The following is a 24,483-nucleotide window of genomic DNA, read 5'->3' as shown; positions in this document are numbered from 1 at the left end:
ATCTTCAATTACATTAGACTTTTAAGTAACATCTTCAATTACATTAGACTTTTATTAAATTTATATTTGAGCTAGTGCCAGTTTGAGTAACAATGCCAGCACACAGGACGAATATGAAAATATAATAACGGCCGAAGCATTCACAACAAAGGCTCAACTCGTAATGATCACGGAGACAAACGGCAACCACCGAAACTGTTCGTAGGGAGGGGAACATGAAAAGTCTCTAAGTCTTAATTGTTATTTGTCTATTATGATTTTTAATTTTTATCAAGTAATTTATTGTGACTGAATTTAGTATTCGCGGTTTCTTCTATACACACTTATTTCCGAGGAATCAGACCTACAATGATACTACCCAAATTTCTTCAAGTGGCGATATTTCAAAAACTTTATTCTGTATATTATATTAATTTATGTTATCATTGAAAATGACCCGATCGGGTTCGAAACGTTTGTTAATTTTGTTGGCTAAATTTGTATGTATGTTCTATTATTTTAATATATAAATGTTTTGTTAATTTTTTAAACTTTGGCTCTTTGCCCGTTCTTTACTTGAATTTATTTACGATCGTAGAGCCTTATTACTATTTATACTTAATTGTTAAATTTTGAAAATAGAACTAATAAAATTTAAAAGTAGAAACTAACGAAATATTTTTCTTAAAATTTAATTTTATTTAATTATCGACATCTCGACGCAAAAGGCGATACTTTCTTTAATTTTGACTATCATAAAAATATGTATGACAAATGTTGATGGATTTGAAATAGTATTTTACAAAACCGCTCCATCTCTTTCACAAAATATCTTCGTTATTATTTGCATTCGTATTTTTTCGCATTTGCAAAATAGGTATGTTTAATTGTACGCACATAAACCCGCACAAAACACAATCCGATTCATCTCGTCACGAGAGCCCCGCAGACAGAAAAATGCGCGATGAAAGGAACGGCGGAAATTGCGGTGACTCGTAAGTATTCATAACGTTTGCCTGGCTTTTTGTGCATACCGTTATATACGCATTTTACTAGACATATCATGATTTAGGTATTGGACATGATTACCTTCGTTTTTTAAAATTCAAATATGAAATAATTGTCCAGTTTTCCTCGCAAAATATTATATGCAAAGAGATATATACGAAAAGGAAGATATATAAATAAGAGTAAATTCTGTGTAAAATATTATATAAAATGCAGTAATAAATATACGTACACTAATACTTTTAATTATTTTCAGAATATTTTCTCATTAATTACACTATCCAAACTGATGTTAAATCACGAATGAGATAAAGTAATTCTTACAGATTTTTTGTTGTTGAAAATAAATTTGTAAATAAAATTGCTCACATCACGTTTTTCAGATACTTTAGTTCAAAAATATCAAAAAATGTCATTTTCGGCATTTTTAAGTTTAATGTTCTCAAACACGTAACTTAATAGAGCAATTTCATTTATGGATTCATTTTCAGCGATAAAAAATGATAAGATTCACTTTGTCCCATTCATAATCTAGAAAAAAAGTTTAAATTTGTTGGATAGTGTTATTAAAGATACTCGGCCGCTTTTATAAACTTTTGTTAATTAATTCTAGAATATAATAATAATTCATTCTGTATTTTGTTACCCGATTTCTTTGCTTATCCGAAATAAAATCATATAATCTCAAATTGATATCTCAAATTGATTTCATAACTATTGTCACTCTAGAAAAAATTGTAAAGAATAGACTAAAATATCCAAATAGGACATGCATAATGCGATTTTTAAAAAGTAAAGCTAATTATTTTACGAATTACACAGGCGAGAGGGAACATTTATGAGCGCACTACGGTAGTAGCAACGTTGTTATAATTGAAAAGCTCAAAACCATAATTACGGCGGCGCGCTTTCGAGGCAGGCAGTGCCCTTATGCGCGTAATTACATGAAAAGCTAACGCACTCCTACTGTGGTCCGAGCGAGTAGTTCCTCGCCAACATTTCGCAAGCTGACCGAGAAGAAGAGAGGGCCAACATTCTGAGCTGGTCTTAACAAGACGCGCTACGTGTTCTGATTAAATCGGCTGCGACATTTGCACAGTGAGACATTTAATGCATACGTAGAAGGTCCACCGCGAATACTTGCAAACCTAACATCTGGTGCAACTCGTCACAGATTCGTAGATTCACAAATGTATTCATGTCAAATTGTAATTATAAGATTAAAAATTATAAGATCTAAAATGGTATCTTTCGCTATAAGTTCTTTACTTTTATACATTAAAGAAAAAACTTTTATATATTAAAAGATTTCTTTTTATAAAAATTATATAATTACAAGAGAAGAATATATAAAAGAAGAAATTCTAAATAATTTTGAGAACTTATAATATAAATAAATTTGTGTACGTACTATCTACTTTTGCAGGAAATAGAAGAACATATTTTATAGAATAAAGTATCACAATATATTTATTCTGATGTGTAACGCCATTTCGAATCATGTGCTTATAAAACTTTTTTGAAACTTCGGTTAAGTATTGATGTGTACATAAGAAATCTTGTTTTCTTATAAAATCTCGAAATATTTATAAATATTTCTAAGTATATTTTAGTTTATTTGTGATACTTTAAAGATATACTATTGTAAATTACATAATACAAAAGTTATATTATTTTTATAACATAACCCGTGTAGAAAAATTTCAAGGAAAAACTGGTCACTAACCAGAAACTGAATAATTTTTCTTAGGTAGGATTAATTAGACAGTAACTATTCAAAACTCTTGGATTAATTAGACAGTAACTATTCAAAAGAGAGAAAATATTAACTATTGTTTGATGGCCAGTTACTGGGCATAAACTATTCACGAAAAAATAGTAATAAAATTGCTTGGGAATTAGTTAGGAACTAGTTAAGAATAGGTTAAACCTATTTAGAATTTTCTCAAAAAATTAGTTAGAATTAGTCATAAATTGGTTAGAAAATGACTAAAAAATTTGTTATAAAACTAGTCAAAAACTGATCAGAAACTAGCCATAAACTGCTTTGAAAATGGTAATCAACTGCTTCAAAACTGTTCATAAAATAAAAAAAATTAAGAAACTAGATAGAAACTCTTTAAAAAATAATCAAAAGTGGTCAGATACCAATCAAAATCTTGTTAGAAATTGACTAGTTTTATTGTCCAGTTATTGGCAAAGCAAGCGTCGCCCAAACTTGTCAGTTTCTGACCAGTCAAACTAGCCAGAAATTAGCTAGTAACCAGAATTCCTGGCCAATTTCTGACTAATTTTTAGTTTGTGTGTGTGTGTGTGTGTTTTCTACTTGGGAAGTTAATAACCCTAAAATATCATCGATACATAAATATGTAGCATAATGTATTCTTCTACGATTTTCCTGTAAATTTGTATATTTTCATGCATAGAATATACTATGTAGCTATAAAAGGAAAATCCTTATCCTTACAAGTCCCATTTTTTTAATTTCAAAAATTTTTTATGGTATACAGGAAAAAAGAAAATGTTAATTTTAATATTTTTTACATGTCCCAGGAGATCCACTCTAAATTTTAAGTTAAAGTAACTCGTTCGTCTTGTATTATTTATTAACGAACTAATAATGTTAAATAATTGACACAATACTTTACATTTGTATTTGTTATTTTGACTTTAAGGGTGGTTTAAAACTAACATATAAAATAAGTAGAGTACATAGAAGAGTAGTTGCAGTAACTCGTAAGAAAATGTTAATAAAACTTTTTTGTTCGTATAATGTGAATGAACTTATAAAATAAGTAGAGTACATAGAAAAGTAGTTGCAGTAACTCGTAAGAAAATGTTAATAAAACTTTTTTATTCGTATAATGTGAATGAAATACATGTTAAATTGACTTTGAGATATATAGATTAATTGAAACAATTGTGTGAAAAACACTCAAAATAATATTCCATTTTCAATTGACATACGCAATTGTTAAGTTAGAAAGGTGACATGAATCTAACATATCAAAATGTTACAAAAATAATAACATATCAGTTGTATGTTTATTTTACATTGAAGTAATAATCAAAATGTGGTAACACAAGAAAAATTCTACATATGGACGCACGATTTTTTACTGTGTAAGTTAGAGGATAATTTAATGATAATTTATGGTTGCGCATATTCATTAAGTGGTCTGTTTATTTTCTACGTATGCTTATTAATGTTGTAATTTATCTAAAAATTAAATACATATTCTCTACTTTAATCAAAACACAAATTATTTTCTTATATAATTTAAATTAATAGCAATACTGTATCACTCAATATCGATAGTATCCTAGAATGTCTAGGTAGTATTTTATTATCGATTTGACACATTAAAACAGAAAATAATAATTTTAAATACAAATATTCTGTAATCTGATGAACATTTTGAAACGTGCTTTCAATGTATAAAAAATGAGATCCTGCTTTCAGGAAAAAAAATGTGTAGTGCTCATATTCCTATGTAGCGACTTGATTCTCACATGTCGTCCTGCGCATCCTTATTGTGACCGTATTATTTCTCACTTTTTACCAAACGTGTGCGAAACAGCTATTCTAGGTCCAGAAAAATAAAAGGTGTCTTGTCAACGCGAGAAGCAACTACATTATTCATGATTCACTGTTGCTGCACAATTCGCAATTCCGTTCCTTTCTTTATTCCTGCGTTCTTCTAACTCTAGCCGCTGATGATCTCACTTCTGTTCACCATCATGTAGCATCTGTTGACATACAGAAACGTGATCGGAAATCACGTCATGGGAAGACAACACATCGTTACGTTCGAACCACATTTAATGAGAGCACGGTTTGCACCTACATTGTTTGTACGACTGCTAATGAGCGCGTGCCACCTGGTTATCGCGTATAATTACTCACGGGATTGGTCGTGTTTAATCGTCATCCGTAAATCGACGACCTGTTTATGAAGGCTGGTGTAATCTACCGATAACTATTAGCCGATATTCAGAATTATCGGGAAATTAGCGTTAATAAATCCAGAAATTTTGATGGTAGGTAGAACATCGCTTTTGTTATTTCAATACGTCGAAGCACCCAAACTTCAGAACATTTTTAAAAAATATTTAACATTTTCTATTAATTTAAATAAATTTATATTTCTGTAAAATTATCAGGATAGTTTTTAGTTTTTTGGCTTTTTTACGTATTTTGATCGAGCTAGCGTTTTAATTAATATCTTTTTTATTTAACAATTTTCATTTTCTTACTTCTCTTGTAGCTCGAAGACCATATTCTGTTTATAAATATTTGTGACAAAATTTGACTCTACAGACTAAGTTTATATAACTGTAAGTATAAAAAAAAACTAATTAAGTTAAACATAATAAAGTATTCACACAAAATCTAAATATGTCAAAACATAAATGAAAAGTCTTGATATAATAATGGAGACAAATTAGTTTAATATCGTTCATAATGAATCGAGAATCTGATAACCGAGAATGCAGGAAAGACATTTCTCCTATTTCAGGCTAAAAGACACCACTGCTAACGAAGAAATTACGTTTGATCAACGCTCTGCCCGAGAAAAAATTAGGTCGATGCATTTTCACTGTCGTGAACGATATAGCAGACTATTTAATTTGAATCTAGATTTCGAGATAACATTTACCTAATAATTTTATACACTTTTAAAATTACGTTTCCTTTGTACACTTTATTACACATAAATTTTAATATGTAGATCTTATGCAAAGAGGATAAAAAGGAACTAGCACTGATTAAGATACTAGTTAAATAAGACTTTATTTAACTGGTATATTAATCAATGTATTCTAATAATTTTTTATATCAAGTTTTTTTTTTAGTTTCTTCTAACAACTACAATATCGTCATATCATAATAGAGAGACTATCGGAAGATTACATTATCTATTTATATTTGAAAAAGTCCTTATATTTGTGAAAACACAGCATAGAATATTACAATCCTCTTTTGCCTCTCGATAATAGAGATGTTTTATTATTAAAATTTATTTCTGGAACAGTATTTTTTTTTAGCTCAACCTCTACATTTTATCCAATCTTATTGCTTATGTATCCACAAGATTTTTTCATAAAAATGTCGTCTTGCTTATAAGAACTTTTTTATATTTTTCTTTTGTTTATGTTAGACGCAACTGAAGCACGAACAAAATGCACGCACGCCACTTCAAGGACTACTGAGACGATGAAGAGTTAAAAACGCGCGAGTATCTCGTGATTTCTCTCGTTTTGAACTTCTGAAACCATGTGGCATTTTTCGAGACAGTCTCAAACTTCGAGATAATCACAAACGCTTCTCGCGTACCAATACTTTCTCGAAAGTTGGCACAACAATGTGAAAGAAGAAACCTTTAAAGTTACGGCAAAATTAGAGCGGACTGTTCTATCTCGGCATCGCTGTCGCGCAGCTTGTGGTTACTCCCACGGCTCCGACGCGGAACTTTTCGTTTCATCTCGGTGATTTTTAGGAAATTGGCTTAGCGAAAGCGAAACGAGCGGGACAACGCTACCGCTTGCACGACGAGTTACTTCACCCTCGGGTGGGTAGTTATACGAAAACCTTCTTCGGACATACGCCGCCACCACGCCATTGCCGTGAGCGTAAAATATCACGAGGCGTCCCTTATACTTTCGCAAGGGTATTTCGGTATATTCTCATTTTCGCGTCAGTGCCGAAAGAGAGAGAGGAACGTTCACATGATTCCTTTCCTTCACGCAAGTTACACGATAATCGATTAATAATATATACGAAGTATGTGCCGCACGTAATATAATATAGATTATATTACGTGTGAACACGAAATCTTAAATTTTGCTTAAAAAATATTAATTTATTTACCATATTTTTATTCCTGGAAAAATTATCCTTATAATTCCCAAGTTAATATAAGTATAGTATGTACACGGAGAGAATTTTTTCTTAGAGTTTACCCTGAAAATATGATAGTCGAGGGATAACATTGTGTTTCGAAGAATTTTAATGTAAATCTCTCTCATTCATTAGTAAAACTTTAATAAAATATAAAATAAGTTTTGATTAATTTTACTGAAATGCATAGTAAAAATCTTTAAAATATTGTATTGTATCAGAACTATTATATTTTCAAGGTAAATTTTAAAAGAAAATTCTCTTCGTGTATAGTATGTATTATCTTACAATTATGAATAAATTTGTTTACCGATAGTAATTTCATGAAACTATTTTACATACAATTTTAAATATATTTACTGTAAATTTAAGTAAAAATTTTACTAAACTTTTAATTCCTTTGATGTTCTAAATATTATTTAATAATTTCATATAAATGTAAATTAATAAGTATTTTTAGAACACAAGTGTAAATATTCTTCACATAAACATAAACAAAGATTAAAATTTTGCTGTACCTATTGTGCTTTTAAAGTTTTTGTAAAAACCGTAGACATTTTCACTGTTAAAAGAATATTATTTCCATTTGGTTTACTTAGCAAAGTATTTTCTTTGCTTTAACAAAAATGTATGGAAAGAACTGGAGAAAATCTCTATTCGCAAAGATTATCGCGCAATGCATATGGAACGAACTCAACAACTGTCTCTGGTGGAACTGCTGTGCTACTGTTTGCCGCTGTCGTTCCATATGTTTTTTTTTTCTATGTGACTCGGTGGAACGATGCGCATAATCGAATGCGCGCGTCCTCGTTAACTCCCGTTCTAACTGGGATTTCACGATGGAGAACGACAGTCTGTATTACCGAAAATTCCGAGACACAGCTAGGCAAAATCGTAAAACTGTATTACCAACAACTATGCGATGGCAAAGGTAGGAAACGAACAAAGGCAAACCGCATTCACCAATGTTTTTCCGTCGTATCATAAAAAGACGCGAAGCGAGACCGTCCAAACGGCTATCTGCTCTTTCTGTTTGTTGAACGAAGAGGTTCATCGCCCCGGAGCGAACGAAACCTAAACGACGAGAAGAACACGAGACCTGACGTGAATTTCCAGCATTTAATTTATCCCGCTATTGCGTCCGACGTCGCAGACAACCGTTTATCAGTACTACTTCTTTTCTCCTCTTTCTTTGTCTCGGGCGAGACTGTGACATAATTACTTCGCTAACCAAATAAATGAATAACGTCGGTCTGTATATGCATATAAACATATATAAGATATATGTATATATATATAATATTAGAAATATGTTTATTATCAATATTTAAATAGTACTTACAGTTTGTGCGTGGAGTAGATTTAATTTTGAATATCTCCATATTTTTTGTATTTTGTTCAAAAGCGACATAAAGCTATTTCTTATCTTATTTACAGTTTTATTTATATCTTTATATCATCTCTCTTCTAATTGATAAATGTATAATTCCTTATTTTTAAATACTCACATATTTTAATAAAATTGGCCAAGATTTTTTATTTAAAACAATCAAATATAATTTTATTTATTTGAAGCAAAAATGGCAAGATTTTATTCGTATTTAATATTCGAAACAAAATATTCTAATTATATGTAAATTGATTGTCTGTTTTAATTACGTCTTAAATTATTAAAAATATTCAAATTTCTTATTCGACTTGCGATATAACGTTTATTACATTAATATCTAGATAAAACACTAATATCAGAAATTCGAGGTCATATTCCTAATCCTACTGTACATTATTATCCATAAAGCTTGAATCTTGCATAAATCGCATTATATTCCCATTATACGCCATTGTTAACAAAGCTAGAATCTCATGTTCGCTATTATAACGTAGTATACTCTATTGTTAACGAAGTTTGAGTTACATGTCCGACAGAATGCTCGTTAATCCGCACTGTGCCGTTTCGCCGCTGATTTACAGAGAGAGATAAATTTTTTGAATCACCCACGACAGCGAATTCGAACGTCGCCGAATGCACGACGCGATTGTGCTCGGCCAGCTCGGCCGTAGCGATCGGCGTGTCCCCCAAGGAGATTTGTTAACTTCTGGCAAACAGAAGTTTATCAATAAAATTGCTTTCACGGGGTGTAATACCGTGCTGGAGCACAGCCAAATTCGGCTATCTGGCCCCTATGCGCGCGCTTTGCGGCGGTTCACACGCTCGCACACATTCGCGGCTTGACCGATGCGCCTGCATGCGACTCTAGTGTGCATATTTAGAATGCACCGTTCGCTTTAATCATTTAGTAACTCGACATGGTAATTACGTTGGCCCTGGTTAATTCCATGCGCAAATATCCGCCGAGTTATTATTTCGTGCTGGACGTTATTAATTTCCTGCTGCATATATATATATATAGTTAAGCGACTAACCGCAAGCTTGTATTATATATATGTATATATATATCATGTAGAATTATTTTCATATTGAACTTTCCCCTATGACTTTCCCAACACAGAAATGAAATTCGTGACCTATTTTCTGAATCAAGAGACAATTTTCTTCATATACGTGTATACATCATGCTGCCTTTCACACCATGCCGCCTTTCAAATAATATATGAGAGACAGACAGTTATTTGAAGAAACATGATATAAAGTAGTATAAAAAAATTAATCATGTAATATTTAAGAAAAAATTCAAATATTTAGATATACCGAGGTATTTTCTTTAATTTATCGTTACTGCTTGTATTTTAATATTTTGTCACTTTGGAAGAAAATACTGCAGTATTATACAATATGCATTATATCATAATATTGCATATCAATATTTCAACACATGTAAAAAATTCAAAATATTTGCAAATCATACTACTTACATTATATTTTACTATTGTAACGGTACGACAGTAATAGAGAACATTTTATGTATATAACTATACACATTTTTAATATAAAAAGAAATTTAATATTGATTTTATGAATAAAAAAGTAATCCTTTTAAATCGTTATATAATCTACATTATCGACTTAAATATTAATTCATACGTATATAACTACGTAAAAATTCAAGCAAAAAATTTATAAAGAAAAAGTACCACTTTTAAATGTAATATTTAAAAAGTGGTCGATTTGCACGAGCTATCGCTATTACGTTGAAAAGTACATATTCGAGTGAAGTAAAATTTTTAACACGTTAAAACTAACTTCGATTCACGAACGCGGTGCACTAGACATGCCGAAACTGCAAGTAACAAGATTTAGCGTTAGAGAGGCTTCGCTTCGCCTGAGATAAGGATGTTAGGAAGCTGTGCTAGTATTGGAGAATGGGATCGTCACACCAGGAATCAGATGGTAGAGCTCTGTTCTAGTATTGGCAAGAGTGAAGCTTTACTCGACAATCTCTCGAATCCTTAATCGTGTAAATAGAATTTATTTCGCGCATCAAGCAAGTCACACAAACTCTCGAGGCAGTTTGTGCGATTCGGTATACCACACCTATACATTAACGCGAAGTTTCTCGACGAAATAGTAGTCCTTTGCTCGCACAGCATAAGTTGCTCTTAACTCGTCGATGTCGATTAACTTTTATCGATATCGCTAACTAAAGTAATTCTGTCTAGTTTTTTTTTTGGTAACTTTTTTAGTTTTAAACTATACATTATTAATAAAAGAAGAACTCTTTTAATGCACTTTTTCTCGTTTTTTTTTATTAAAGTGAGAGAAAATTTTGTAATAAAAAGCATATTGACAGAATCTGTTTTGGATTCTTTAATAGCATAATATTAAAATTAAAATTTTAAAAAGCTAAAAAGTCACAAGATTCATATTTTCTATTCTAAATGTACATGCATATGTAAATATCTTTTTTTTAATTTTAAACATATTTAAAAAATATTTTACTTAGGTACAATAAAGAAATGAAAAATTAAAGGTGTAGACACTAATCGGTAACGTAAATTTCAATTTTCCACGTTAAACAAAATAGAGGTAAAAAATGTATCACACTGATTGACACTGAGCGACGATGAAAATAGTCGTTTTTTACGAGAAAATTTTTGAAACACCGAAAACGTGGCAGAATCTGATATAATCCGACAAGTATTTCCGATTCAATTATGAAACTCACCTCGTTTCGAGGCGTGGAAACTATCTTGCGGCTGTATCACCTCGACCTGAGCGCTGAGGCGAGACTTGGGCAGGATGTCCCGGTTGGCGTTGATCTTCTCCGCGGCGTAGCGAAAGGCCACTTCCTGCTTGTCGTCCGACGGATGAAACAGCCCGCCTGGGAAATCACGCATCCATATTAAAGGGTGCTACTTTGACGAGATCCACGCGTGCACTACTTATTTTCTGTCTACGAGCACTATTACAGAATATCTTTATCCAACCGTCTATCTACCCGGTTTTCTGTTCACTAGAGCAGGATAAAGATTTATGGTCTACTTACACCTACGTGAGATGATCCCGACTAGAACCGTGTTCCGTGTAACTTCACTGTACAATGTATTTTATGCGCATGTTTTTACATGTTACATTTTACATGTTCAGTGTTTCTGAGATAATTCTAATGTCTTTGGCAAGAATATTTTGGTATAAGTTTGAATATATGTATTTAATAAATGCACTTTAAAAAACTATATTAATATTCTGAAAAAGGTATATTAAGTACAAATACTTTTTATAAGTTCTAACAAATTTTAAAAATATATTAATTTATTGATTTTTATCGAAAAAAAAACATTTTGAAAAATTTTATCTAATATCTGCACAATATCGTACAAATAAATCGTAAAATAAAGGATTTACTTTAAAAAGTAAAATACCAAAAAAGAAATAATAAATAACAGCGCTCTAAATCATAATTTGACTGCTATGAAACAAAATTGGATTAAAGTTCGTAAAATATCTTTGTATTTAAAATAATGGTATCTCAATTGAAAATTTCCATATGTAAACACAGATTTTTGTTTTTTATTGAGAAAAGAGATATGCGAGTACACGTTCCATTCGTTGCCGTTTCCATCATTTCGCGTCACATAAGTACTCGCGACAGTTTCTTCGTATGGTCCGCTGAAATTCTGCGCCTTCCAATTCATTCAGTTAGGAGAAATTGACGCCATAAATTGATTTTAATCTCGTGTACGTCATAAAGTAACTGTACGAGCAGCTGCACCGGCTTGACTCTGCGATTTATAGAATTTGCGGAATAGATTTACGTCTCTCGTTAGCGACCTGCTATCGATTCTCTTTGGCATACCTCGTAAGGTACGTTCCTCGATTCGCTACGCTCATTGTGACAATAATGAGCCTAATAATGCAAATGAGAATGAAAATATGAATAATTTGAAAATTTAACGCAAAATGAAGAAAGATGAACACAACTCGTCCTCGCAGTGGGAGGATTAATCCATCGCGACTTCTTTATTAGATTTATATATAGGAATTGAATTAGTACATCTGTAACACTTTCGTCAAGGAGAGAAGGCGGAAACTAGTAAATGTGATTAAAAGCGAGCAATAACGCTATACTTACTACGAGTTTTAATGCATTCGTACTACGTTCATACCTTTATTCCGTGGCATTTCACCAATGCTGTGTATGACCAAAAACTTTCTATATCGGAAAATTGAAAAAAAAAAACAATTTACAAAATATAAGAAAGACCGGAATGAGAGAGATAAATAATAATTTTGTAGTTAATGACTTATTGAGCAATCAATTGAATTTGTGTTGCGAATATCGATAAATATTTCAGGTGTGACAATCAATCGTAAAATCGTCGCAAACGTTGGAAAATAAACGTTTACATAAATATAGACATTACCTTTTTTCAGGTCAGCTGCCCAATCAAATTAAACGAATTTAAATATTCATTGATCGCTAATAAATTATTTCGCACAGAGTGATTGAGAAAGCCAACAACTGTCGCTTCCGTTACAATCATTCCAACGCAATAAATATATTAAATTGTTCCCACAATACATATTAAGGCTCATTCTTAGTGTTCCGTACATCAAATCACGTCATTTAATTACACGTGCGAATAAATGAACTTCCCATCGCCACGGTCGGTTGACTAAAATAAATCACGAAAACTATACATGACTATGGCGCACGCCACTTTTAATTTTCGCGTCAATTTGACAGCTTCCGTTTATAATAACGTTGAATTCAAAGCACATAATGAGCCGCTGTTCTGAAACAAAAGATTGTTTGTAATCCAGGTTATATCGTGCGCGCAAAAGACAGCTTTGTGAGCGCATACATTACAAACTTAATTACATTTTTCCCGTATAACTATTTTATATATAATCCGTTATGCATAAGCGTTTATTGTACGTTTAAATCGTATAATAAAATTGAAAAAGATTTGTATATCGTACTGTTACATATTTTTATCAGAACAAAAACAGATTTTTACTCTTTTCAGATTTATACTTTTCCTCGTATATCAACTATTCAATTTTCAAACATAATTTCCTTAAAAAGAGAGACTATGATGTAATTGTTCGACTAACAATAGCGATGGAAAAAGCAGATAAAAATGCAGTAGTAGAAGAAAGCTGAACGAATTGAACTGGCACCGAAGAAGATACCGCGAAAAATTAGAAAAATAAGAAATGCGAGACGCTTAAAATTCAATCGGCGTAATGTAAGCTAAAAGAATTTCTAGTTTTCTCTCTCTCTCTCTCTCTCTCTCTCGTTCTAGTCTCTCTTTGTACTATTTCGTAAATTTCTTTCCTTTTTCAGTTTTCCGATACAGAAAGCTATTGGCCATACACGGCATTGGTGATATGCCACACGGAACAAGCGTACGGACGTAGTACGAACGAATGCATCAAAACTCGTAGCAAGTACAGCACGTATCTCCCTGAGCTCGGACGTGTATATCGATCTGCTTTTGCTTCTCTCTCGCTACCTTGGAAAAGAAAGCGTTCGGAAATTGAGTGCATCGTGAATTTACGTTTCGATAAAAGTTCACCGAGTATAGTCGGGCATTCGGTATCACGTACATCCACGCGTATATCCGCGCGTCGTCGAGAAATGACAATCATAATATTAAACAGTGACGTGACAGTTTTGCATGTGCGTAAAATATACGAGCTGTTGCTGTTTCATCATATTTTTAAGAGATAAAACTGCAAAACTGCAAAAAGCTGATATGCAAGCGAAGTACTTCTGTTATAAATTATAATTATTTTTCGGATATATGTAAATCAATTATTTTCAAAATAAAAACATCGTGATCAGTATATAACATTGTGATACTATTAAATTCTGATAACAATAACGTTATTAATTTTGTTTTGTTAGATATTGATAGCATATACAATAACAAAGAATTTCCATTAAATAAATGAGATTTTATTTTCTATTAGAAAGTATCGATGAAAATTTTACGATTTCATAATTTTCTGCACGCGAATTTAAATACATTTGTGGTTTTCACATAAAAGCAAGCAAAACTTTTGCGACAAAATTATAAAATATATTTTTCAAACCGTTTCCATAAAAAGAGAATGTATGAAAATATTTTGCATCATGAAACAACATATAGTAATGTCAATATTTGTAAATTTATATCTTATTTCTTTATTATATTAATTATTTATTATTACATTGTTTTAACATTATATTTATTATTACATTGCATTAAAATTATATTATCTTATTAATTTATAATAATTTTTTAAATATTTATATAAAAGGCTAATTTTATCCTTTTGATTTTTATAAAATATAAATAAAAATTGTAAAAATTTTTTAATATAAATTTTTGCAAGACAACATACAAAAATTCTTAACATTTTTTCGTTTCAAAATATGTAAAATTATTGTTCAGTCGTTACCTGTGAAAAATCTTATAAAAAATGTATTATATATATATATATACATATATATCTCTTTTATATGTTATTTTCAACCGTGAGATTTTGCAGAATTTTGTGACTTGTAAGCGGAATGTGCTATATCAGTATCTGCTGTTCACAGAGGCAGCTACTTTCAATATATCCGCAGGGAGTTGGTTAGCGACATTTAACTGTAAAATACCTCTTGTTTATATATCCGCTACATGCGCAGCAGTACACGCGTGGTTGCTATCGGAGTGATTTTCTCTCTGACGCGCAACAGCCAGAACTTCGGTAATTGTCGTCGCACACGGTAAAATGCATGTTATCCGCGTCACGTTGCCTGTGTTTCTCTTGCACTACCATCAATGCCAATTAAATAGAGCACTGTTAGTAGCACACCCTTTTATCGCCGCTATTAATTTCAATTATTTGCCTAGCCAGCAAAATATTTTCACGAAACCGTTATAGTTTAACGATATTTGGCAATTGCTTAATACGTAACAATATGAATATAAACCAAGAATTGTAGATTGAAAACATAAGGCGATGTAATCTATCCGAAAATAATTTTTTAATATATAGCTTTAAAAATATAATTAAAAATTTGTTATGATTACAAAAATTGAAACATACTCTCTAAATCTGAATCAGTGGATCGTCACTAATTACCCAGTGACATACTTGGCACTGATAATCAGTGAAGTTCAACTAAAAATGGAAGAATGTTTGAGCATTATATAACTAAAATACTGATAGCTACATGTGAATTTCAATTTTCTAATACCATATTAATTGAATTTAAGCACTAAAACGAGGTTAGTTAGATCACGTAATAAAGAATAGCTAGATTAAGGATCTCACATTTAATTCACTGATTACCAGTGGCATACTTGGCACTGATATCAGTGATTATCCACTGATTCAGATTTAGAGAGTAAAAGAGATATAATAAATGAGAACAATAAAGGAACAAATAATAATGTTAATTTAACTATTATAATTTTTTTTATAAATAAAACAAGATTTTGTATGAGAAAATCACTTCAAGTGCTTTTACGTTAAAAAAAAAACTTGTTTAATCACTATGATTATTTATCTCAATAAGTAATCCTACAATTCCATTAAATTCCACTTCAAATTAACTGAGAAATAAGATTTTATCTGATTATAATATTCGTGAAGCTTCTACGAATATTATCTCGAAAAGCCAAGTCCGTACTACCGTTTCCTTACTCGTGGATATTATCGATCGAGACATTGATAATAATTTTACTGACGCCATTGAATGCGGTCGAAAGGGTCGTGGCTTTCACACCGGGAGAAAGATACTCACCTATCCTAATGAAATCAGGAAGAGCCGCGGCGTGGGCGGCGAGGAGCGCCAGCAGTAGCAGCCACCTCGCAGCCATTTCCGGTTCCGGTTCACCCCGCCGTCTCTCCCTGCGCCCTCCGTCGTTGCCTCCACCGCCGCTGCCTGTAACCCCTCTCTCTTCCTCTCTGTCTCCTCCTCTCCTTCGTTTCCTCTTTGTCCTCCCGAAGGAACTTACGCCACTGGAAAACAAGATTGGACAGCGAGTTCATTAAAATGCACGCCACAAGTCTTCGTATTCGGTCTGAATATCTGTTCTCGTTTACAAGAGAATTGTATTTCGGGCGCACCCGACGTCACCGATTGCCGACACGAAATCAGCGATGATTGAGGAACATCGTTGCCTACGAGGATAGGAAAGCAATGAAAGGACAGGCAAAATTGAGCGACGATAGGCGATCATCGACACCGGAATATTGCACGCGAAATTGTAGGAATAAGATCATGAAACATTCATCGAATTAGATATTATCTTACATTAGTAATAGAGTTCATTGGCGATGCATTGATTAAACATTGGTTAGGTTGGTATAATCTGAGAATATATTAGCTTTGGGGGGTTGTTACAACAACATTCTTTATGAAAAAGAAATGTATATGAATTCATGTTACATTGATATTAAATATATAGCTGTTAAGATATGCCCCTATAGGATAGTTCTGACAACCGTAATTCTTACACGATAAATAACATCTGATTAGAATATTCTCATACATGGTTGCCTTAACTGAAGATTTATTGCTGCCTTTCGAATAATATAGTTGCATGGCACAGTACTACAGTTCAATTTCATTGCAATAGACAATACAATAGACAACAGCAATATTACTATTAACTCGCAAAGAATTTTTATATAAAATAAAGTATGTATCGTAGTGTGTGATTTTTCTTGTGCATATTATTGTGAATATAATTGTGAATAATTATGGATAATCCTTGATTTAAATGCATGCATTGCTGCATATACACACAGTAAAAAATCGTGCGCCCATATGTAGAATTTTTCTTGTGTTACCACATTTTGATTATTACTTCAATGTAAAATAAACATACAACTGATATGTTATTATTTTTGTAACATTTTGATGTGTTAGATTCATGTCACCTTTCTAACTTAACAATTGCGTATGTCAATTAAAAATGGAATATTATTTTGAGTGTTTTTAATACAATTGTTTCAATTAATCTATATATCTCAAAGTCAATTTAATATCTAAGAATTTTTTTATTCACATTATATATGAATAAAAATGTTTTATTAACATTTTCTTACGAGTTACTGCAACTACTCTTCTATGTACTCTACTTATTTTATATATTAGTTTTAAATCACCCTTAAAGTCAAAATAACAAATATAAATGTAAAGTATTGTGTCAATTATTTAACACTATTAGTTCGTTAATAAATAACACAAGACGAATGAGTTACTTTAACTTAAAATTTAGAATGGATCTTCTGGGACATGTAAAAAATGTTAAAATTGACATTTTCTTTTTTACTGTGCACGTATGGACTGTCCTAATCATATACGTACGTTTCTATAAACATACGCGCTTAACGCGCATTATAATGTGTATAGAAAGGGGTTAATCTTGCGAGCTTTAGCTTCAAAGCGCAGGATTTAACTCTGACCTAGAAATAATCATTACTGTTATAACCACACTTACCACATCTCTGGCTTTCGACTGGAAACTCTGGCTTTTTGACCAAATCTCTGGCATACGGAAACTCTCCAACAGCTTAAAATTGTGATGATTTTTTTTTATGTACGCGTATAAACTTTCTTCCGGCTTTTAGAAAAATCTTTCCGCCAGGAGAGCTAAATTTGATAATCTTTTTTTTGTTTAGAGGATGCACCAGCAGGAATTTCAGTATTGGCAATTTCGATACTGATTATCGATTTCTGACAGGATAGTAGAATCTTTCACAAAAAAACTGTCGATCTTCTGTGGAACTAAAAATGTGGCAGCCGTGGTTGTAACATCCATATAGCAGTTATCTTCGCTAAGGTTGGAGTAATTTGTATGTAGGTCACTTTCAGAATACTACGGTTCTCATAACTTTTTTATAACACAAACTATAGAAATCAAAACCTTAAACGGTCTAGCAGGATCTTAATGCTTGTATGATTCTTTTGTGAATTTATATACTACGTATGTAATCCCCAAAAACGGGCGCCGAAATGATTTTTCGGTTTTAAAACGTTAACTCTACTAAACTACCGCAGTAATATCATATATATCATATATCATATATATAATTATATATATATCATATATCATATAGAGATCCGGGTTCGATTTCTGGCCGAGGTAATAATTTTTGCAATAAGAATTAATTATTTACAGATTTTAATATGTCATTCAACATTATTAAGATCGTTTCGAAGATGCGAATAAGCATCAAAAATTTGTTAAATTGCTGGTCAATTTAACTCGTGATATTACTGCGGTAGTTTAGTAAAGTCAGCGTTTCAAAACCGAAAAATCATTTCAGCGCGCGTTTCTGGGTACTACATACGTAGTATATAAATTCACACAAAAATCATACAAGCATTAAGATCTAGCTAGACCGTTTAAGTCTTCGATTTCTATAGTTTGTGTTATCACATATACGGTCCTATAATATATTATATTGAACTTGTTTATATACATAGCGAAAAATAACATTATTCTGTGTGGCAATCTTGATCTTTTCTTCGTGCACATGTATATCTGTTTAAATAAGATAACTATACCTAATACAGTCAATAAGTGGTGTAATTTTTGCTAAATTCGACATTAAAAACTGATAATCAAATTGAAAATAGTAAACATTTCTAAGATACTAGTTGAAAATATAATACATTTTCAATATTTACGCGAGTGCAGTGAAGATTTAACTGCCATTAAATATTTAACTACCTTTAAACAGCAAATAGATCACATTAGGTCATATCGGAAGCAATTACATTATATATCCATAATTATATTTTACAATTGTGTTTACTTTATATATAACCATTCCTTTAAATAAATATATTTATTATTATTTTCATACGCATTCACATATGTATGTAAAAATGATAAAATATTACGATTTTGGCTTGTTTTATTTTCTGATTATTAAAAAAATTTAGTTTTATTTGTGAAAAAATGTACTTTTTTAAAAATATTTTATTATAAAAAATTGTAATTTGCAATTCAATAAAATTTCTAGAATTAATTATCTAAAATTTTTCAAGAGTTGCGAAAAATAATAATCTTAATAAAATTTTTTTTTAATAAATTGATTGTTAAAATTATAAAAAAATCTATATATCTTTTGTATAATCAAATATCCATTCAAATTCATTCATGTATTTTATATGTAATTATTACATATATGTATTATTTTATATGTAATTTGACTTACTGCATTATTTACTATTGATTTTCGTAGTTTATGTAATTGATATACTCTATTTTTCGCTCATATTATCTCTCGATTCCTTACAAATAACATGTACTATAACAACTAATATTGACAAATTAATTTCTGGTAATTAAGTTAAAGGAATTAATAACCTATTTATATTTGCATTTAAACCAGATAATTCACTTGGTGTGTAATATGAAAATTTGTTATTATTAGTAACTAATTAATTAAATTAATTGTTGATAATATATGATGCATATGTATTTATACAACAAAAAATTAAAAAGTAAAGTCGGTTATATACATATAAACAGCGAGAATCACTTGTAGCATAATCGTTAATTGAATTAGGATTTAAATAACAATTTTAATCTAATAATTTCTCGGATAAAATTAATCATTTTCGATGGCGCTAATGGATCCACAAGAAATAAGCGATGACAATTCTGTTCAACGATATTAATTTTAAATACAAAGAACAGAATGTTTAGCGTATTTTTAATATATAACGTATCTATATTGTTAAATATTTCATAGTGACGAAACGAGTCAATTGATGTATGCGATTCTCCTTTTTCTGCCAGTTGACATTCTACAAATTTGGCGCTCCACCATTTGAAAAGCAAAGAGCACGATATTTCGGCGTATATTTACTTTACAATACGTTAAATACTTCATAGAAATAGATTGGTACGCAGCCTTGATGTTTGCTTTGTAACGTACATACAAAGCGCGGTGTAGCGTACACAAGGTCGCCGCGTTATCATTCGCCCTTCGACACTCGAGCGAACGGCTAGCCGCTCCGCATGTTGCGTATTATCCTTCGAATCGCGATCGTTCCTCATGAACAATTAACAATTACCGAACTCCGACATCGCGATTGATTAACTCTCACGGTTAACAACTCGATAACGGCATCGCAGCTAACAATGTCGATTTATTGAAGCAGACATGTTTCGCGCAATTCAGTCATTTAAAATAGGAATTGAGGCGGACGTGTCCCGAATTTTTCAATTTAAATATCATTTCTCTAATACTATTTCCAAATTGAGAGCTAACTATCGATTCGAATGATTCAAATAGAAAGCCATGTCATATCGTTAATAATATTTCACGTATTTTGCGGGATTGTCGGATCGCGTTCGGGTTACGTTGAGAATGCCATGCAAATGCCGCGTGATTATCGTACTCTGAATTAATACGCGCGCAATCGTGATTAACAGCATTAGCATTAGTGTCATATTGGTTTGTGTCTCGAAGATTTCTGAGAAGAGGAAGAGGCCTAGGAGAGACATCATTGACCGACGACGGAAAAACCATGAGATGAGTGTACATTATTCGTTGCTTGTAAAATTAATCAGCTATTCGGGTCGTTCAGTTGAGTGATTTAAGTGACTTTTAGAACAAAGATTAATATTTTATCAAATTTACAAAATGTTATAAAAGTTTAAATTTGAAAACAACTTTTTTTCAAAAACTATAACTATTTTATTAACTCTCCGTCTGCAATCATATTTTTATTCCCTTCATCTAGCTTAAGTTTTTTACTGTCCTAGGCTTTTAAAAAAATGTGGAAAAATTTAGAGTTATCTTTCAACATCTTTATTACATTATCAGACAGGTTTTTAACAAATTATTTTAAGAAGGAAAACCAGATTCCTTTATTCAAAATTTTTAAAGTGAATAATTTTACTTGTACTAAAAAAGACTCAAATTACAGATAGAGAGTTAAATATCTTTTTGTAAAAAATAATGCGAATAAAAAATTTAATGTATAAAATAATAATAGTTTTTGATGTTATTTATTTTAAATGTTATGACATATGTAGGTTTCATATTTATATTTTGCAGATCAGGGGAATTACAATGTAACTTCGGTGTTATACGGACAGGCTGATAAGTATCAAATTATTGTTTATTCTGAAGTAATGGTTCCGTTAATAGTATACATAAATACAACGTCTCTCAGAATAATTATTTTGAAATGAATAGATTAGGAAAGATTAATACAATTGATTAATTTTAAAATATAAATGGTGATTGATCTATTATGTGCATATTAACCCTTATTGTACCATCTACAATATGGTGCCTCATCCATACCATCAAGGGTCACTTCAAATCTCTTCGTTTTTTCACCTCTTCAAAATAATTTAAAAAATCTCTAAAAATTCACCAACATACTTTTAACTTTCTAGAATAAATATTGACTCTTTATTTTGGAAAATAATAAAATGTAGTATAATTTATAATTACCGAAAGACTCAAAGAAACTTGCACGAACAGGAATCGCTCGGTCACTAGTTACCCATATTAGTACGGTAAGGGTTAAAATGCATATGTATAAAGCTTACACACACACACACAGAATGGAATTTGTTATAATTGACATATTATCGATTAGTTTGATCATTTATTGATATAGTTTAGTGTTACATTAAGCAGTAAAATAACAATTTTAGATGTATAAATTATGTAAAAGTGATTGAAAACTTAAACGTGTAAACAACAAAAATAAAAATGTAAAATGTAAAATAAAGTAAAATAAAATCTAATAAAATAAAATAAAGTAGCTAAAATAAATTGATTTTTCGAAAAATAAAACTGTGATGATGGATTTGTTAAAAATATCCCTCACATTTTTTTACTAAACATATATTTTATAACATATAGATTAAACTTTCAGGAAATAAAATTTCAAAAATCAGAAGATAATGAAGATAAGATATATTAATAATATTTATAATTAAGAATATTTAATATTAAGTACATAATAATTAATATAATGTTTCTGAATTTATTGCTGACCTTTTTATTTCTTAAATAAATAATGAGAAATAAATAAAACAAGAAACCAATAAAACTGTAACAAATATATATAAAATGACATATTTGAAATGTAAAGCTTTTATTGAAATATCTTTATAACGTTCGTATATCATGACAATGAAAAGTGGAATGAAATATTTACTCTTTCTCTTTGTTTATAATTTTATGTGACATAAAATAAATTTAATATCTATAATGCGTAGTAAAAAAACGTTGTTAATATTTAGATGCACATTACTTTTTCTCTTTTCTAAATACTTTTTGAAAAGGTCTTTCTAGTCTTGCCATTTTATTCTAAAGTTAAATATTATTATATAAATTAGTGCAAGAAAGTAATATTCAAAAATTTTGTATTATATATCGAAAACACAAAGGACAGAAGAAAACATTTCACTATCAGTAAATATTAATTAATTGAAAGTAAAAAAACATGCTAATTACATTTCTTCTTATATAACGAATTTTTAGTTTTAATCTTTCAAAATTTATATTTATTCGTAATTTATCTTACAAATATGATTTATGACAAAGTTTTAAAGTTATGATCCAATAAAAAGATCCAATAAAATATTTATTACGAAAGAGAAAATTTTTTTTATGTAAATCATTTCAAACTTCATTAGTTATATTGTTACTGTAATTTAAATAAATTATTAAGAATTTATATTAATGATGAATTGAAATAGAATTTATATTGTAATATTAAATTTTGGCAGGGTGTAACATAATAATGAGATACTCATGTCAATATGAAATTCATGAAAATGCATATTACGAAGATATAAAAATTTAAATTGACTACGTTATTAGTTGTGTATATACATACATGCGTTTTTTGGTGCATATGCAAGCCTATCTATCATTCATTTCGGATTTTATATTATCTCTCTCCCTATTTCTCTTTCCTCTCAGCTTCTCTCTCTCTCTCTCTCTCTCTCTCTCTCTCTCTCTCTCTATTTCTTTAAAAATTATCAATCGTGATACGCACTGAACTTTTTTAATAAATTCCGAAAGTTTTTTCAATTTGTGAGCTAGACTGTCCATTTATTATTTGATACTTTTATCGCGTCGTTACCATAAAATGCGTTTCTTACTCCAAAGTATACCATGTTAATTAGTCACAAATCGATTTTGGCGGCAGCACATGACTATATCATTTAAAAAAAACGTGAGGAGAAATAGAAAGAAAGAATTTTTTTCTATGATATACAATATACAATACGTATACAATATATTAAGTTAAACTCTATAAAAAAATTCAATTGTTAAATCGATCATTGTTTTCCAGCAAAAGTTGCTTATATGTTATTAAACTTATAACAAAAGATGAAAAATATAAAAGACGTAAAAGTAAAATTGTTGTATAGCAGTTATTGCTTAGTTTCTCTATTGTAATTGCTGCGTAGCCCATAATAGAAAATAAAATAAATTTAACAAAGGAAAAAGGCAGCACAAAAAAATAGGTTGAACACAGCATAGGTAGTAGAACGACCATAATAGACGTATAAATATCTCTCTCTCTCTCTCTCTCTCATTCATCTCTTTTTAAATATAAGTTTTGTGAGATGTTATACAACAGCTATATACACCGGTAGCATTACGTAAGCGTCACGCTGTGAATATAATTCCGAAATATATTACGCGTTGAAATATATTCTGCGAAATTCCAAGGCACGCTCCTTGCTTCGCTCGGTTTCTTCCTTTTGTTGCAGTTCCCCTATAATATCGTATGAAAGTAAATGTTACCATGTGCGGTCAGATTTCACACAAAAATGTAGGAAAATAGTCTCGGTGATTTCAAGTTACAACATCCCTCGGGATATACATAAGCCTGGCATCTCATTCAAATTTCATAACGAATGATTATCGTGTTTTTTCTCATTTTGAGCATATGTGGAATACTCAATTTTTTTCTCTCCGCGTAGCCTATTTAATTTTTAATTAATTCGAAACAAACTTTTATATTTAAAGTAAAGAAGGTTTTCCTGTTTAATACTGTCGAATGTATATAAAAATTTTTGAATTTTCGAATTCATAGTAAATTTGTGGATTGTCGGTCGAAATTTGATTATGTCAGGTCGTTTAATTTCCCAATGGAAATCTGCGTTCAAATTGCTAATTGTGTGCGTCAATTCTTCCGTAGAAT

At 30.6% G+C, this 24,483-nt stretch overlaps 1 protein-coding gene across 1 annotated transcript in view; it reads right to left on the bottom strand.

The window, feature by feature from the left end:
- Positions 1–24,483, bottom strand: part of KaiR1D (Kainate-type ionotropic glutamate receptor subunit 1D) — a 441,399-nt gene that overhangs the window by 136,581 nt on the left and 280,335 nt on the right. Inside the window, exons 4-5 of the mRNA XM_018512220.1 lie at positions 16,075–16,292; positions 11,014–11,169 (exon numbers count right to left, since the gene is read on the bottom strand). Of these exons, the coding sequence (XP_018367722.1) occupies positions 11,014–11,169; positions 16,075–16,150 (232 nt within the window). The 5' untranslated portion in view covers positions 16,151–16,292. The remainder of the gene's footprint in view (positions 1–11,013; positions 11,170–16,074; positions 16,293–24,483) is intronic.

The sequence above is a fragment of the Trachymyrmex cornetzi genome, unplaced genomic scaffold (assembly GCF_001594075.2).
Source record: "Trachymyrmex cornetzi isolate Tcor2-1 unplaced genomic scaffold, Tcor1.1 scaffold396, whole genome shotgun sequence".
Classification (NCBI taxonomy): Eukaryota; Metazoa; Arthropoda; class Insecta; order Hymenoptera; family Formicidae; genus Trachymyrmex; species Trachymyrmex cornetzi.
The sequence above is the reverse complement of the archived record's forward strand: the minus strand, read 5'-3'. Positions and strand labels throughout refer to the sequence as shown.